The sequence below is a fragment of the Esox lucius genome, chromosome 5 (genome assembly GCF_011004845.1).
Source record: "Esox lucius isolate fEsoLuc1 chromosome 5, fEsoLuc1.pri, whole genome shotgun sequence".
NCBI classification, from domain to species: domain Eukaryota; kingdom Metazoa; phylum Chordata; class Actinopteri; order Esociformes; family Esocidae; genus Esox; species Esox lucius.
Window position 1 is genome coordinate 32,518,849 of NC_047573.1, and position 18,128 is coordinate 32,536,976.

Sequence of the window (18,128 nt, forward strand, 5' to 3'; positions counted from 1 at the left end):
AAAACAATTGCTGGTAGCAACTGAATGCGTCTTCAATGCAATCCAAGTGCATAATGACTTTATTGGGAGCATGGTAAGTGCAACCGGCGCCTCTCTCCCGGGCTCGCTCGCTCTCTCTCTCTTGGGGAGGGGAGTGACATGGATAGACTTCGAACTGGATTGGTTTATGTGTTGTAGACTTGTAAACAACAGAAAAAGATCAAGTATAATTAGTTAGGGCTGCTGCTGAAATCCTGAAGGACTATAGGTGATCAATATTTGTGATCACGACTGCGGGGCTTCTGGTTGACGAAAGTACACAAACGAGATTATTTGCAGCAGAATATCCATATTAACGTTTTTCGGAGCAGTGAATACAAATATTTTTCATTGACATGCTTAGAGGCGTGTCAAATTCCTACTGAAACAATGTCCAGTTGAGCAGTCGTTGTGATTGATGCTCCTGCCACCTGTACCCCAATAATGAAACCTATTTCAAAGTCACCAAAATCAAGGTCAACTGGGGTTGCTCAGCATTTTCATACATGCCACAGTATGATAAGATGCCAATTGCTCAATTGGATCATGCAGTAGACCCATATGGAAGCATCTGCAATCATTATGTTCCTCCACTCATTTATGAAAACAGCATATAGTTCCTAGTTGAGCAATTGATTTGGCTCAATAAAACCAGTTCAAGACCAAAATAGCCTGTTAGCCTAGACCATGCGGCATGGTGAGATTGAGGTACAGCTTACAAGATTGAGAGACTGAGGTACAAGACCAAAATAACACCCAAACTTAAAAATGAATTCTATGAGACCAGTGGGTTTTTTCTACAATATATATTTATGCAGACAAAAAAAATTACATAGAAGAACCTGAGCTGACAGCTCCCCTTAATTTCCCCTCAGATTCATATTACCACTGGCCTTGTTTGCCAAATTCTAGCTTCCCTGGGAAAGAATTGAGTTTCAATTGAATAGCATGACCTATATGGAAATGCATGTGCATTCATATAGAAAAAATGCAAGGCGCAATATAAGGGAAACACCTTCAATAACAACCATATCAATCAATTCTGTGTAGTTTCAGTGCATTTTGAAAGTATACACACCCCTTACTGTCTTTACATTTTGATGCCTTTCCCTCACAATGCCCTTCCGATGCATCTTTTGCCTTAACATTAAATCATATGATATGTATGTACCTTTTTCCTAGGCCTTGCCCCAGTCACTTATTTTTATCCTGACATCCACTTTATTGTTCATGTATAGAACCAACAGTTCTCGATTCAGGCCAAATCATTATTTAAGGTGTTAGCATCATGCTATGGATACACTTGATCCCACCAGGGAAAGTATATATGGATGAATGGAATTATAGAAGGATCAAAGTCCAGGTAAAAAGTTGAGTAAATCCTATAGTAGTCCTCTGAAAACAATGCTCAAATACAAGTATTTCCTAAATGGTCCAGACCCAAATCAGACAAGGTTTAAATACTGCAGTCAATCAATGCCTCCCAGCCAAGCATACATAGCTTCAAATATTGATTGCTGACAAGGTGGTATAAACTTGTATACAGCATTATTTACAGGTTTAATTACTTTGAATGGTGCTTCCACCAAGTACTAACTATTGGTGACAAAACACCTTAATTTGTCTTTACAATAGGTTGTTTAGAAACAATACACCTTTATTTAAATGGTAAGGCAGACAAAAGGTGACTGTGCAAGGGGTGTGTAGACATTCAATGGCAACTATACAAAAAACAAAATACTGCTACCGCTAAAAGCCTACTGCTTCAAGTGCATTAGAATCCCCCATAGATTTTGCTCATCAGTCCCGAACATTAACACAGACAGATGGGTAAGGGAAGTCAATCTAAACATACTTTTTTTTTTCTTTAGCTTATGTTGCAGATAACTGAAGTACCAAAATACATTCATTCACAAAAAATACTGTTACAAACAAAAACATAGAAAAATAGAATTTGCTAATAGAAACATAGCGATCAACTTTGTGCAAACATTCTTAATGAAATAAAAATATTCAAGCTTGGTTGAAGAAACAAATCCAAGAATATTAACATGTTGCTACCAACAAGATACTATACACTATGCCTGCTTAGGTAGTCAGCGTTGAGATTTATCACAGAACTATGAACATATTAACACAAACCTACAATAGTTACGCTCTGATTATCATATGTACAAACTGTAGAAAAAGGCAGTAAACATGGCACCAAAATATTACAAACATTTCATTAAATATAGGAATAAGTCATAAGGAAAAGTAGAGCTAAACGGTACATTGTCTGGTCTTACTGACCAATCTTTTTACCTACACAAACAAGGCTTTCAGAAAAATAATTTAAAGCATGCAAGAAAAGGGTAATTTGTAAAATACTATATTCCATTTAACAGAAATGTGGCAAACTGATTTGTCAAGCTTTGTATCAGAAAATAAGATTGTAAGAGGGGCTACAAAAGAAAGATCCTCTGTGTGTCATGGAAGTTAATGTTAAAAATACATTTAATTGAAAAGTCTTTATAAATATATTTAAATACTAAAAGCCACCCAATCGCCGAAAATGTTGTTTGCCTCTATTTTTTGTAACTTAAATAATTTTTTTGACAGCAGCCTTTTTCTATTTGGAACAGAAAATCAAAGATCTGAAGACAACTTTCATTCCAAGACAGAGAACACATGAAATTAACCTTTAAAAAGGGACCAACACAGGCTCTTAAAATCCAAAATGAAAGTTCAATGTGCTGAACACGAGCGGTGAAGCACTGACCTAGAAAAACCATAAGAATCAAAGTAATTCCACATCCTGAGATTAAAAGACGATTAGTAATTTGCTCAAATAACAGCCTTAGAACACCTTCATTGTGCCAAATGCTGAAAAGAATACATTGTCTTTTAAGCATCATAAGATAGTGGAGGTTAGTCTCCACTGCAAGGTCAGCAATTGCTGCAAAAACTACTATAGTGATTGACAATCCAATGACACTGCACTACGTACCAACTAACACAAAGCCAAATTATGTTGCTATTCAAAACTCATTGAACCCAAAATAAAATTGTCCTTTCTATAAAAGTAGGCTTGCCTCAGTAGAGATTTTTCAGACAGGCAGCAACCGTGGTAGGTAAACATTGTTTAAGGCCTAAGGACAGCTGGTGTTGTGGTTCTTCAAAACAAGTATGTAGTAAAAGTCAGTCAGAGCAAAGACACCATGTTGAAAAAATAAATCTAAACTGAAATGGACCACTCTTTTAGGGTGGGAAACCAGGAAGTAGTCATGAAAACTGTAAAAAAAGAAAAAAAAAGAATTCCCTTCCACTTTTGGTCAATAGTAACCAGTTTGCAATCGCTTACATAACTGGACCATGGTTGGTAAAAGGCCATCTATGAAACCTCTTCAGACTTTTCTTTTCTTGTAACAACTGATGAGGCTGGAGGGGCAGGGTACCCAAGATATCCTCATGATACATACGAATGCATTTTTCAAAGCATACCACTTCCTTGACAATCTCCTCTTATAGGAAACCCTTTTTATTTTTATTTTTTTACATGGCAGTGGTGGAAGAATCAGGTTGAGGGCCAAGGAAACCAGGCGAGGGGGATTGGTGGTGGGCTGTGCCTTGGCCAAAGCAGCCATTGGCTGGAGACACTGCAAGGCTGCGGAAGAGCAGGTCCATCGATGGAAGCAGGGGCTTGAGCAGGCTGACAGGGCAGAAGGCAGAACCGCCGTGTGGAGTGAAGTTCACCTTGTTCGGGTCGGGGCAGGAGGAGAGTGAGGACTTGGCTTGGCGTGGAATGCTGTGAAACAGAAAGGCTGATATAGGAGCTGGATACCAAGCTGTGCAAATGTGTTTATAAACTTGATATTGTACTCCGCAGTCTCCAACAACTGGATAAGCAGGTGCAGACAGAATGTATGAAGCCATGTGTAACAGTAAGTGTTAAGCAAATTTCTACCCTTAAGTAGAATTCTGTAAATTTACCTGTTTAAGCACTTAATGCACATAAAATTGTTTGCTTACCTGGCCTCCTCACACACTCGAATCTTCTCACAGCCCTCCGGGGGCTCCCTCTGGAAGCAGTAGCTCTTGTTGGGCCGGGGAGAAGAGGAGATCAGCAAGGGGGGAGCCTCCCAACCACCCTGGGAGGAAGTCAGAGACAGGAGACACCGCTCCATACCGTCTGTCACAGCTGAAGAGGTGAAAAACATATCTTACATTAATAAATAGGAATCTAGAACTTGGACCTATCAATAACACTTTCATTCACGCAAAAAAACTGCAGCTAGTGAATTTGATGAGTGAATTGAGCACAGGCAGGTTAAGAATATTTCAATGACAATTCTCCACACATTGCCTAGTAACGAACTTCAGTCCTGCCCACATAGCTGTTACAGAAGAATTCAGCCCATTGGAATATTGTCCCACTCCTTGTGTTCGGTTCCTGGCAGAAATCTAAACACGCTGTTGTGCCATGATCCAGAGCATCCCAAACAGGCACAATGCATGACATGTCTGGAGAGTATGCAGCCCATGGATGAACAGAGACATTTTCAGCTTCCAGGATTTGTGTAGATCCTGGAGATCGTGCTAGATCCTGTTGAAACATGAGGCAATGGCAGAAACCGAAGGGCCTAAGATCTTGTCACGGTATCTCAGCACATTCAAAGGGCCATTGTCTTGGCATGTGTCTGTTGGTGACATAACCCCAACTCCATCAACGTTCACCCACAGTCTGCCATCTGCCTGATACAGTTGAAACCAGGATTCATCCTCAGGCTGGGTGTTTTGTAAAAGCACTGTGACAACTGCTGGGCTTTATAGACACATTTGATTAATTGATCCTTGAAGATATACTTATCCAGCGTGCCTGCGGCCATTAAAGTTGAGCATTTGCCCACTGAAGTCGGTGACAATACATATACAGTTAAGTCCGGAAATATTTGGACACAATTTTCATAATTTTGGCTCTGTACATGGATTTGAAATGAAACAACCAAGATGCAATTGAAATGCAGACTTTCAGCTTTAATTCTAGGGGTTGAACAAAAATTGTATGAAACGTTTAGGAATTGCAACCATTTTCATACACAGTCTCAAATGTAATTGGACAAATCAACACAGTCATAAATACAATTTTCATTTTTAAATGCTTGTTGAGAATCTTTTGCAGGCAATGACGCTTGAAGTCTGGGATGTATGGACATGGGTTTCCTCCCTTTGTGATGCTTTGCCACGCCTTTACTGCAGTTGTCTTCAGTTGTTTGTTCGTGGGTCTTTCTGCCTTAAGTTTCATCTTCAGCAAGATGCATGCTCCATCGGGTTGATATCCAGTGATTGACTTGGCCATTGCAGTATATTCAATTTCTTTAGCTTAAAAGACTCATGGGTTGCTTTTAAAGTATGTTTTGGGTCATTGTCCATCTGTAAAGAAGCGCCATCCAATCAACTTTGCTGAATTTGGCTGAATCTGAGCAGACAATATATCCCTATACACTGCAGAATTAATTTGTCTGCTTCTCTCTTCGGTCACACTAGTGACCCAGTGCCATTGGAAGCCATGCATGCCCATGCCATCACACTGCCTCATGTTGTGGGTTCACAGCAACAGCTCCCAAATGTGAATGCCACACCTGGAATCTACTCCAGACCTTTTACCTGTTTAATTGAAGAACTAACAAAGAAATAGGCCACATCGGTCCATGAAACAGCTTTTGAGTCAATTGTCCAATTACTTTTGGACAACTGCTGTAATTCCTAAACCCTTCCTCCAATTAGGATGTGAATACCCTCAAATTAAAGCAGAGAGTGGACTTTAAGGCCGTATTCATTATTTAACTGTAACCTGAATATATTTTGGTAAAAAGTCTAAATAAAAGTCAGTGTCAAATTATTTCCAGACCTAAATTTGTATGTGTGCACGCACAACTTCAGATGACATTACAAATGGCCTATTCAAGGAAAATATTCTAGGTATAATTTAAACTGGTTATAATAGTAAAATCTTATGCGGTTTGGTAGATTTCCAAAATAATGTTTTTCCTTCTAATGTACTCATTGTATTCATAATGTACTCATTGTATTCATAATGTACTCATTGTATTCATAATGTACTCATTGTATTCATAATGTACTCATTGTATTCATAATGTACTCATTGTATTCATAATGTACTCATTGTATTGCTTACATTTCAGCGTTTTTCTAAACAGTCTCGTAGGCAAACTGAAGTCATGTATTGTTGCTGCCGAATCTGTAATGTTGCCTCCATGAGGCTTATCTCCTATAGTTATAAAGGACATTCAGACAGTCTGAGTGCAAGCTGATCTGCTGATGTGACAATACTACAGTATCTACTCACCCTTTGGTTGTCTCTCAGATGAGGTTTTAAATTGATTTTACAGGCAGATCCACACAGACACGCGTGCACACAGACAGCCACACACGCACTTGGCTGTTTCTCTGACCTCACTCAGCAAATGCGTGATTCTCCAAACGTCAGGTGCAGGACATTGCTCTGCTCTGATGTGTGTGTGATGGTAAACTACACGCAGCTTGAGAAAAATGTTTTAATTATTTAAGAATACCTGTTGTGGTTAGCATTTGTAGTGAATTGGAAAAACAGTGCTCCGTGCCCAAGCCAGCAGATCGTACATCTGGGTCTCTAGGTAAACAGTCCCCATGAGGGCGTGAGTATTGGACGCATGAGAACAGAGCTTTTGACAGCCCTCTGTCGTTTCAGTCACAGTGCACTCGGTCATGTCCCTGTTGGGTCTCATGTCGGCGGCACATTACATGGATCCCCTGAGACTCCTGCAAAAGTTACAGCGGTACCCTGTATGGCTGCCCTCTTGTCATATAACATCCGTGGTGGTGCCGTGGACACAACTGATGCCACTGCTGTGCATTTTCAGTGGGATGTGCAGTGCTCGGTGTTAGCTGGACTTTACCTGAATTTGGGTATGGTAGGTATGTCAGGGAGTACATTTCGGCACTACGTGGCTCCACAAAAATGGAAAAAAGTTACCATGTTTTGTAACTCCAGTTCTATGAGTGGAGCAGAGCCCCATAGGGCTTAAGGCCCTGAGCAGACCCCCAGAGTTGCATTAAGTTTTTTGCGGGAGGACGAATGGTGGGATTGCTCTCCTAATATACGTGCTGCTGCACTCACTGTCTGACGCAGAGTGCGTACATTCACATTTTTCAGGCTAGCAGCTAGGGTGAACCAATAGGAGCAGAGCTCCACCTATGGGGCTCTTCTCCACTCAAAACTGCAGCTATCGTTTTTCTGTGGTGGTTCGTTAGAATTTTGCAGCGGTGGAGCACCACTCTTGTGAGAGAAAAGAGAAACACTGAATTTGCAGCATAACCAAACTGTTGGGCAATTTATGCGCATGGAGTTGGTTAAAAATAGAGCGGGCTTCCTGATTCCCTTATAGCAATTCTGGCGGACTTCACGTAAGTATACCATTTTGTGTTACTACATACTATTTTACATCATTTTCTATTTTGTTCATTATTTATCAACAGTTAGGGTTAGAATAGTAACTTCCAAACTTGAGTAAAACAGCATTGTAAAACATCTGCTGCTACATGCACTTCATAAAACCATTAATTTTTTGCACATGCTTTGTATTTGTTTTATTACGGCTATCAAGCGGTTGACAGACTTATTAATAAGTTGACAGACTTATTGATTATCAAATCTCAAACCCAGGCTTTCAGTTAAAAAGCATTCAGGATTCAAGTTTATAACAAACAATGTACTTTGATTTTGGAAAGCTGAACAATTTCCACCATTGTAATCAACCAATATAAAACAGGTTAATATGTTAATTACTCCAAATGCTCACTGGCCTCTCTGATGCGGTTATATGTTTATCTTAACAACACAGAGCTTTACAATGCAATCTAAAGACAGAACTACAAATGTTCTTATATCCCACTATGAAGCAGTGCAAAGTAGTTCAAAGACTAAAGATTTCCCAGGTACATAAGTCCAGAAACATTTTCCAAGGGGTTTCTTCACTACAGTACTTTCATTGATTTTACCATATTACAGAGCTATACAAGGGAAACTGACCTGGGTCAAGATTCAAAGGTAGATCTTCTCCAGAATCAGGGGATGTGGAGGGTGACGGCGTAGAGGAGGGAGGCATGGCGGAAGGTTCGCTCTGGGAACCACTGATGCAACTCTGTAGTGGAACTGGAGCCCTGTGGCCATCTGGAACCTCCAGAATCTACGAAGAAAGAAATTATAGTCGCCAGTTACACTGGGGAAGTCTGCAGGGTTTCCTTGTCCCACCACACTGACTTTCTCAGGCAGGGATATCACACAAATCTTAATTTACCCATGTTAAAGCTTGATTTGATTTGGGGTGGGGGCACAATGAAAATTTCTACTCCACCAAAAAGGATCCCCAGATAAAACAATTACACTGATTTAACGTGTCCTGGAAGACATGGTCTTCAGATTTTGTAATTTCAATCAAAAAAGCAACAAGTCGAACTTTTATATATTAGAATCAGCCATATTAAAAACATGTCACTGCCTCACAGTAAAAGATGAATCATTGCAAGCAGGAGTTGTACGGCAGGTCATAACGCGGAGTAGCAGTTTAATCTGCAAGGCCTGTTTAGGCCTGTATGGACACAAGCATGGCTGTCTCTTCAGCTGCTATCAGTGAAAATCCAGGAACTATGTCAGAAAACAGGTTTGGTCACCAGAGGGAGTCTCAATACAAATAGAAAATGTTTGATGTGTGCATTGTAGGGCTCCACTGTAAATGAGCCCAATGTAAACATGTAATGTCTCACTCTGCGCTGGTGGTGGGGCAGCTGGCACACAAACATGCCCTCCAGCTCCTGATTGAGGCCCTCCACACTTCGGTGCAGAGGTGGGGTCAACTTGTACAGTGGCATGAGTGAATTAGTCACAGGCTGGGTCTGAAAGAGAGAAACAGTAGCATCAGTGAATTCATACACCGCCGGTCAAGTTTCAGAACACCTACATTTTTCCAGTTTTTATATCAATTCACACAGTTTCAGGTCTGAATGTACTCTGAAATTACAAATCATGGCATCGTTTTGTTTATAATAGCCAAGCACACTGGTGGCATTCTTTCTACAATGGAAATCTAATATTGTTTAGAGGTTCTTCCTAACACTGTTGCAGATGTTTCCACACATGTTGCACTTGTTGGTTGCTTTGCCTGCATCCTTCAGTGCCGTTATTGCCCAGGTCATTAAGCCTACCATCTTGTTCTTTTCTTCTAAGCTAGTTCTGACAATGCCTAGAGGTATGTTTTGAGTCATTATCTTGATGTAGGATGAACCCCTAACCAACTAGGCGTACACCAGAGGGTCTTGAATGGTGCTGCAAAATATTGCAGTAGCCATTTTTGCTCAGGTTGCCACTCCCTCTGTGCAAGTCACCACCTCTGGGTCCAGCAAAAGAGCCCCAGACCATCACGCTTCCTCAATGTTTGAATGTTGGTGTCACACACTGGACTCATTCTTTCACCTACTCATACAAAAAGCCTGCATGATGAACTGAAGATTTCTCCTACTTCCAGGCCTCAGTAGTCCACTATCAATCAAATGCATTTTATAAAGCCCCCCATTTACATCAGCAGTTGTTACAGTGCTTTTACAGACACCCAGCCTGGCGTGGTGTAGGAAACTGACACCTTGGCTTTCTTTGCAATTTCTCTAAAAATAAATACCTACATATAAGGGTTATAATGATCTCGGTCTTCCCATTTAATTTGCCTTTGTCTTGCCATTATGATATCAATATACTACTCCCTGCAGTACAATACTGCAAAATAATGCTTATGAGAGTGCTGAAACAGTCTGTTCCAAAACTGCTTCTATACAGACTAAGGATTTGTAAATAATCAACAAAAGATGGGACACCTATTGGAATGTTAGCATCAACTTTCAAGGGTTCAACTTTGAAATGCACATTTTTAGAGCTGTACAAAAGTAAGAGGCAAATGTACCATTTCAGATTTTAAGGGATTTCAACTGCTTAAATTTCAATAAAAACTGGAAAAAGGGAGTCCCAAACTTTGAACGGTCATGTACTTCAAAAGCTGATTAAGAGTAACTTCCTGTAGCACAAAACAATGAGAGCCTGGACAATCAGTGAAGACTACAGCATGTGCTCACAGATTTCATAATGACTCTTCAAACCAAGGTTTGGCCTATTTTCACTTCACTTCGTGTGCTTATGTGATGTCTTCACATCAAAAGATTTAAGATGCTTGCTTCTGAACCAGCTCACACTTCCTTCTCTCCTTGCTCAAGGACAGCCATGCAGCATAAATGGGTTACGGTCTATAGAATTTCAATATGTACCAAACAGTAAAAAAAAAAATAAAAAAAAAAAAAAAAAATGGGTATACCAGGACTTAAGCATTAACCAAAGCTTATTATCCTTTACATTTGCAAGACCTTTAAAACAAGCTCAGCTGCAATGGATGCCAACCCAATTCAGACTGACACCGGCATCACAATGTTCTACAGCTGTGCAGAAAGCAGAAGTGCATAATGATATCGTCACATTACTGTTACCTCACTAGTCAGCAATTTGATTCACTTCCTGTGATATGTTGCTTTGCTTATTAACTGTATGTGTGGTCCACCACAAAGTGATGGGGGTGTGGTTTTAAGAGACTAAGATCAAACATATAACAACTTAACTGTTAGAACATGTTCACTTCACATAAAATCAGGCCGTCCCAGACAACAAAACACGGTCTGACTATAGCTGACTTAATTCAACCAATCAACTGGTTGACGATTTAGGGGGTGTATTGTTGCACGCCCTGCACATTTTAATCAACAGCCAGGGTCTGGATAGCAACATTTTCAGAACACAGACTGCCTTAAAGTACTCTAGAATGCAGGAAATTGGGCTGGTGATACCTTACAAAACCTTCCTTTCTTCACCCCATTATGAAGTACAGTTGTTTTAATTCAACTTCTGCAGGAAGTGCAGGTTTGTTTCGGTTCCATCAAAATGCATTTTCCTTAATTACAAACGTTACTATCTCTGCTTTACCCATTCACCTGCAATTCAACTGAAGACTGTCAACTGCAAAAATGTGACAGATTGTTGGCTTGTTTGGCTACTCAAGCTGCACTGCAGCAGATAGGTATAGAGAAAGTGTGTGGTTTTGGAAGATGGAGATGTTTCGGGTAAATGCAGCAAGTCTATTTAAATATGAAAATGTATGTCATGGCCTTAGAGTTTTTAGAATGCAACCCAATTTCATTCCCAAACACACAATTAGTCTTGCAAGAGCAAATCAGACAGGACCCCAGTGCAGCATTTAAGAAATGAAAACAATTTGCCAACAATTAACCAATTGACTAAACATGCTGAATAATTACATTTTGAATAATATTTATTATAGTCACTTATTTTAATGATTGAAACAACCCTAACAATGACAATAAATGTTTTTTGTGTGCTGCTTATCGGTGCTATTTTTCTTTAAACATGACTACAGTGAGTCAGACAATCCAGAACAGTCAACAGACGCCAGACAGAGACCACCTGTGATGGAGCGGGTGTGATACCTGTGTGATGACGGGGGAGTAGTTCTCCAAGAGGTAGTTGTGGTGGCAGACCCTTTCGTGGCCCCCTGAGACCCCAGATTTCAGACACTGATGCTGCAGCTGATGTTTCAGTTTGGCCATCTGTGAGGGGAAGAGATTAGTTAAACACACATGGCTGTGCAAGTGAATAAAAATTTGTAAGGGAAAAAATGTGTAACAGTTTCATTGCCGTCATTTGCATGTACATTTCTTAATGTACCAATACTTATTTTAGAATCTTGCAAGGATTAAGCACTTTATGTTTATGTTGGTATTTGTGGTTGGGAGAGCTTTATGTTGGCATTTCAGTCAAAACTTATCCAGGAAAAATTCTCTTACTACTCTCCCAACCACTACAAATGAAAAATAAAGTGAAACACTAATGTTGAGAAATCTACTTAATCCCCTGAAAGTTAGCCTGTTAACAAGACTAACTGAAGTAATCAGATTAACTTAACAGGCTAATGACATCAGTGTTTCCCTCTAATTATAACAGCGGTGGCCCGCTGCTAATAAAATGTGAGGCGCCGCTACCATTGCACCATGCATCAGAGCAGAACAACATCCTGCACCTGACATTTGGAGTAGCAAGCTAGTGAGAGGTCAGAGGAATCCTAACTTGCTGTGTCTGTGCACGTTCGTGTTGATCTTTCTGTAAGGGGCTGTGACTTTGATATGAAGAAGGTAGCCATTGTCTGAGCAAGCAAGCTAATCAACTGTCACAACACAATAGCTACAATGGATTACAGTCATGCTGGAAAACAGATTCGACAGCAACAGTACCGCATTTTAAATAATAATTTATATACGTTAAATAATATTAAAAGGTGTAGCACACTGCAAAATGGTTAGAGCTTAAGTTATTGAGCGAACATCTACAATACAAAAATGAAGATCAAGCAAGGTAGACTGGTGTACAGGGAGGACCTTTTAGCATTTCATGCATTGTGCCTTGTGTCGTTGATGCCGGTGTCAGCCTGCAACTCACCCCCCCACTGTTTGGAATAAAGTAGGGGAAACACTGGACATGGTCCATCAATTAAATGTAGCCTATAATGTGTCAGTAACATGTGATTAACCAAGGTTAGTTGGTTAGAGAAGGTCAAAACATCTACGCTTAGCCGACTCCAGCTATCGATAGCTTGCAAAGACAATTGGCCAACTACATGACCTAGCACATTTTCTGCAGGTTTGAAAAGGATGGACATTTAACAAATGAAATTAATGGAAAGGGCACTGTGTAGAATCCTGCTTTTAAACAATAACACGACTTGTCTCCTCGTTTTCCCTTACTGAACCAGACAAGTCTAGTACAAGCTAGTCCAGGCTGGTTTAGGGTTCTAAGGATAGTACACCAAGTGTCTAAAGCCAGTATAAGGAGATTACAAGTCAATGTAAACTGACAGGCGGACCAGCGAGAAAGTTACAATGGGGAATATTTCAGTCACTGATTGATTTGGTAGAAAGAAAAAAAATTAAACATTAATCTAAAACATTAACTGCAGATATCTACTGGTAACTTTTGCTAATTTCAATGCTAGTAGTACAGTCAAAATCGTACATATTGACCCTTTTTAGTGAGGAACAACAAATTAGGTCACAATGACATGGCAAATGGACAAAAAAGATAACATGGTTTTCCTGCTACCTAACACAAACAGAGGGCAATACACATGCATCATGGTTGCAGAAACACCACCGAGCTCTGACTAATCAAAATAAAACATTGTAAGCCCATGAGCCATTTATGGAGGTGGGTAGAAATGCCAAATTAAAAACTGATATCACATTAAATGTGTATGGTACAAACCACAATCAACTAGGGTTCCAAAATTTTAAATTTTTGTTGTGAAAGAACCTTTGTGATATGATGATTGTCAAAGTGAATAAGTTTTATCACATTAGATGGGGAGAGCATTAACCATATGATGCTCCCTGAGTGAAAGAGTTGCACGCATAGAGACAGTCCAACAATTACTTCAAGCGATTTATGAACTTAGACAAATGTTATTCCCTTTTAATAAAACCAAGTTGTTCCCGCAGTGCTTCAAGGCACTGTTAGATTAAAATAGATGGAACCAAAAAGTAGTGGGGCATTGACAAGTTTACCAAAAGTATTTAAACATGACTCACGCAGCAGCTGGGCTTCCCCAGATTCAGCAGCTATAACGTTACTTTTCATGTTTATCCTGATGTTGTTGAATGTTACTACCATGTTGTAATCATGAGAAGTGAAATCCAACAATAAATTAAAAGTATTGTTTAACTTGAATAACAGCAGAGTGTGTCAATTAAATGACACACAGGAGACTATAATTTAAGAGCCAAAGACCTCAACCGATAGCCACCGTGGACAAATGCGCGTACTGCTCAAGTGTTGGAGAACGCCTCTGTACCACAACTGCTAGACAAGTGGGAATCTGTGCAAAAGAGAAATGTTTGGATACAACTGCCCTCATGTGATGTGTACAAAAAGGACAGCAGAAATTAAAAGGGATGTTTGATGTTAGGATAGGTTTAACACACGATAATAATACCGGAAACACGCTTGTTAGAAAATAACATTACTTTTCATTAATGTTGCACTGTTTTCTTACACACTATAACCATATACAATAATTTCACTAGCATATTCATTATTTTGAGGGACGGATTAAGCCATCCCAATGCCCTCAGCAAAGGACTTGTACAGGTGTAACTCTGATTTTATGTGGCTAAGCGACTGCTCAACTAAAAAAAAAAAAATCTTAGTTGACCAACAGTCTACTGATCAAACAATCGATTAGTCGATTGAATGGGGTCAGCCCTAGAATGTCATAAATGTAAGAATGATTCATGACTGCAGCTAATATTTCATCCAAGTGGAGACATATGTGACAGAACAGTTTCTATTCCCCAGCAGTGTTCTCACCAAATAGACATTTTGCAGATGAAAACCAGCGTGGCAGGAATACAGACAGTGCCAATTGTTCCAATAAATCGTGCGATGAAATTAAATAGCAGACTCATCTTTGACTAGCAGACTGCTTTGACTCATCTTAGCGACTACTTCTAGTATGTTGAACACCAGCCAACACAAATGAGGTTGCAGGCTGGGGAATGTATTCACCTTTTGCATGTATGCTGGTATACATTTCCTGAGAAAGCAGTGTGATAGTGTAAAAAGGCAAACTTCATGCACTTGCTGTGGAGTTGCTACAACACACATCCTGGCTCCGCCATAATTGTGAATTAGACAATAGACAAAAAAATACCTTGTCACTTCTTCCTAATCAGAATAAGAAATAACGTGCTTTCAAACATTCTATTTCATCTCTAAACTGACCAATAGTTTGGTCATAAAATTGTTTCAGCAGCATAAACAAATAATAGTGTTACATGGCCAACTGCTAGGAATACTAGGGATAAGACCATGTGTCCCCTGTCATCCTAATTTACTTCTTGGGTAGCCTAATAAATGGGATGCTTTCCGAGTCATAGAGGACCACAGAAAAGCAATGTGTGAAAATAACTTGCGAATTACAAGGTGTCTCGCCGCACTACATCGGGCCTTTTGATAATAAAAAGCTTTGCATTCTTACTGTTACATACATACACAAACACTGGCTGTTTAATGTGATGTGAGTAGGTGTCAGTTCTGTACATGCCTCTCGTAGGTGCTCTGCACTGCCCCATGACGCTGAGCGTTTGTGCACCCCGCGGCCTCTCCTTCTCTCAGCCTTGTCTGACCACGAGTCAGGGGTCTGGAGGATTAAGAGAAGAAGTGTCAAACAACCCCATTTGTATTTGTCTCATGCTTTGTTAACAACAGCTTTAGACGCCTAGCTTTCCAAAAAAACCTGATCGACATTTTCATTTTAAAAGCATATCATTTCACAACATATAACAATCAATTTACATGATTTGAATTTGATAATTTTATTCCTCAATCATGCCATACAACTGTATAATGCAAACTACCTAAATATTTGGCACCTAGAGTCTCTATTTCACCCGCAGTGATGCTGAAATATACGCATACATGACAAGTGAGAAGACAGCTGGTCTAGGTTTCACATTAATAGTGCAGTATTGCATCACAATGTGTTTAAAAAAAACTTAACAGGAACATTAAGAAAGCCTAGCAAAATCAGTTCAGTGATCCCCCCCCCCCCCCACACACACACACACACACACACAAAAATACAGCAATCAACCCTCCAAATTCTCTCTTTTAGAACATGCCCAAAACACTGCCACCTGATCCCCTTGATGGCAACATACTGTATCCTATGCAGGGCAATAATAATTTCTTCATGCCTGGCTTCCATTTCTCCAAAATGGCTGTTCAACCTTTCACAAGTTGTATTTTCAAAGTTCTAGCTTGAGGAAAAATAGACAAAACTACACTTTTTAACTCAAGTTTATCATCAACCTCTTTTTAACCATAAACATTTATATGGTTTTATCACCCAGCCCTATTCCCATCACTGAATGACTGTTGGTTAACATTACAGACTGTGTATTCTGTCCATACAAGTTGTCTTTAAACCAACTGAAATTGCAGCATGTACATTTAAACGATTAAAGGTGATTCTGACTCATAGCCCAGACAGCTATAGAAACAAAGAGGGAGAGGATGTGGGCAAGAGGCTCGTCCCTGCAGACAACAAGCAGAGGATGGGTGCAGCCTGATGTGTGACGGAAAAAGGATGTGTCAGCTGACTCCTAGCCTGTTAAAGCTGCTGCGGTTTTCTCACTCCGTAATAGAGCAGAACCACCCAACACTCCCCTCCTTTCTCACCACCAGCCTTTTCACTCACTTGGTTCCCTGCTACAACCCCACACCCCCCCTTAATGCAACCACACCAAAGGCCGGACATAAACTTTGACAGGTAACTTACGCTTGTTATTAGTAACCCTAAAATGTGAGTGAAATCATATAGGTGTAGTCTGTTCAGGTGCCTTGTGTTATTACTCTACCTACATATACATAAACACTCTTAACAAAGCTCAAGTTGAAGGAGATCTGTAACTTCCCTTGGACAGAGGGCATGCACAACCAAACAACATGATGTCTCCCCATCCCAGTACTTGAACTGGAGAAAATATTCAAAATATATTGTCAGAGAATTTAATGTAAGGTTAATCACCTGGGTGGATTGGTCCTTCCTGCAGAGGCTTGCCTGGACTTCTGGCTCTTTGGGCCAGTGGCCCTGTAGGTAGGGACCCACAATGGCATCCAGAGACATTGTCCGTCGCATCCCAGGGGTCACCTGTCGTGCTTTGGTCTTCTCTGATAACAACAAGAGATTAGGAGAATCTTAATACAGATCAGTGTTTTTTTTTTTTTTTACCTATTCAGGAGGATAACTAGCTCAGTTGTTTCAACAATCTCCATTCCTACAAATGGTCAGGCTTTTATCCAATTCCACAGGCATTTGACAAATTGTTCTGTTGGATAAAAGCATGGTTTTTGAATGCAGTTACCATAATAAAAGAGACAGGAGCTGGTATTTTAAGACATCAACTATTCATTTACATTACCTTGAGTTGGGAAGAAATGTTCCATATTAATGGGGATTTATATATAACACTTAAATACATGTAGTAAGCTACTTGTATATTTAATATCAGTTGTGTGTACCATACCTGACTTGCCATTTCTCAAGCTGGTCTGTGGTTTGTGCAGTTGAAAGGGAACTGTTGCTCTCAGGGGCTGTGGACCAGAAGTGGCTCCCCGGGTCAGTCCGACTCCGCTACGGCAAGACATCTTCCCAAGACGAAGGTAAATCAAGGTTTACAGTACCTAGCTAGTTGGCAAGTTCTTTAAACTTTTAAGTCTTTGATTCCTAATTTCTAGAACTTCTAGTGGGAGGTTTCACTCTAGCTACAGCAGTGGCTACCTCTTCCTTCTCAGTTTTAAGCTACTTCACTTTTTTCCCCCATTTACTAGGTAAATAAGTAAAGTCTTTAACGACTAAAGTGCAAGCTAAAAGGCTATATCTACAGCTTGGAAATATGTCGTTAGCTGAAGTTAACCGGTGATAAATCTTTAATTGCTGCCTTGCTCGTGCGAGTTAGCTAGCCAGCCAAAACAGTGTAGTTCCTTTGTGACGATATTTACTTATTTGAGTCCGTTTAACCACCAAGAAAGCTTTCCAACCTCAGTAGGTTATTAAACGACATATCATTAGTGTATGTAATCCATAAACAATATCTACAACATCATAATAATAAGCAGTGGAACTTAGTTTGGTCACCAAGTTGATGTGCCCTCCGATGAGTTCCTTGCGTTCTTGATTCACGCATACTCAGACAACTTTCACGCTCCTGTGCATTTAATTATACTGGGTGGGTCCAGAATTCAATCTTACATTTGGTTGGTTAACAAAATGTATTACCATAAGTCCATTGGGCAATTCACAATCAATCTATCACTTTGACAGAAAATATTATTTGTTGCCAACCAATTCATTCTGACGAACGTGTTTTTGTTGTACTAATCATGCTGGACTATCATTCAGCATCTGCTA

The 18,128-nt window shown here is 39.9% G+C and overlaps 1 protein-coding gene across 4 annotated transcripts; it reads right to left on the minus strand.

Moving 5' to 3' along the window:
* Positions 1 to 820: 820 nt before the first annotated feature.
* On the minus strand, positions 821 to 17,926 carry LOC105030288 (protein FAM117A). Of its 4 annotated transcripts, XM_010904036.3 has the most exons (9): positions 17,856 to 17,926; positions 17,245 to 17,365; positions 16,746 to 16,888; positions 15,261 to 15,356; positions 11,596 to 11,715; positions 8,824 to 8,952; positions 8,090 to 8,246; positions 4,030 to 4,198; positions 821 to 3,805 (listed from the first exon to the last, which is right to left on the minus strand). In XM_010904036.3, exons 2-9 carry the CDS (start codon positions 17,363 to 17,365, stop codon positions 3,553 to 3,555), a joined length of 1,188 nt encoding a protein of 395 aa, XP_010902338.1. In that variant the 5' UTR covers positions 17,856 to 17,926; the 3' UTR covers positions 821 to 3,552. The 4 variants fall into 4 exon arrangements, with proteins under 4 accessions (XP_010902338.1, XP_019902530.1, XP_019902529.1 ...); XM_020046971.2 differs by having other exon boundaries at positions 17,254 to 17,896; XM_020046970.2 differs by having other exon boundaries at positions 17,245 to 17,896.
* Positions 17,927 to 18,128: the final 202 nt, after the last annotated feature.

Excerpts from the sequence above, each read along its gene's own strand:
- LOC105030288 (XM_010904036.3), bottom strand. The coding sequence starts at position 17,365 with ATGTCTTGCCGTAGCGGAGTCGGACTGACCCGGGGAGCCACTTCTGGT. Across the intron at positions 15,357-16,745 it reads GGAAGGACCAATCCACCCAG|ACCCCTGACTCGTGGTCAGA; the intron begins GTGATTAACCTT and ends TTAATCCTCCAG. Across the intron at positions 3,806-4,029 it reads CGAGTGTGTGAGGAGGCCAG|CATTCCACGCCAAGCCAAGT; the intron begins GTAAGCAAACAA and ends TCTGTTTCACAG.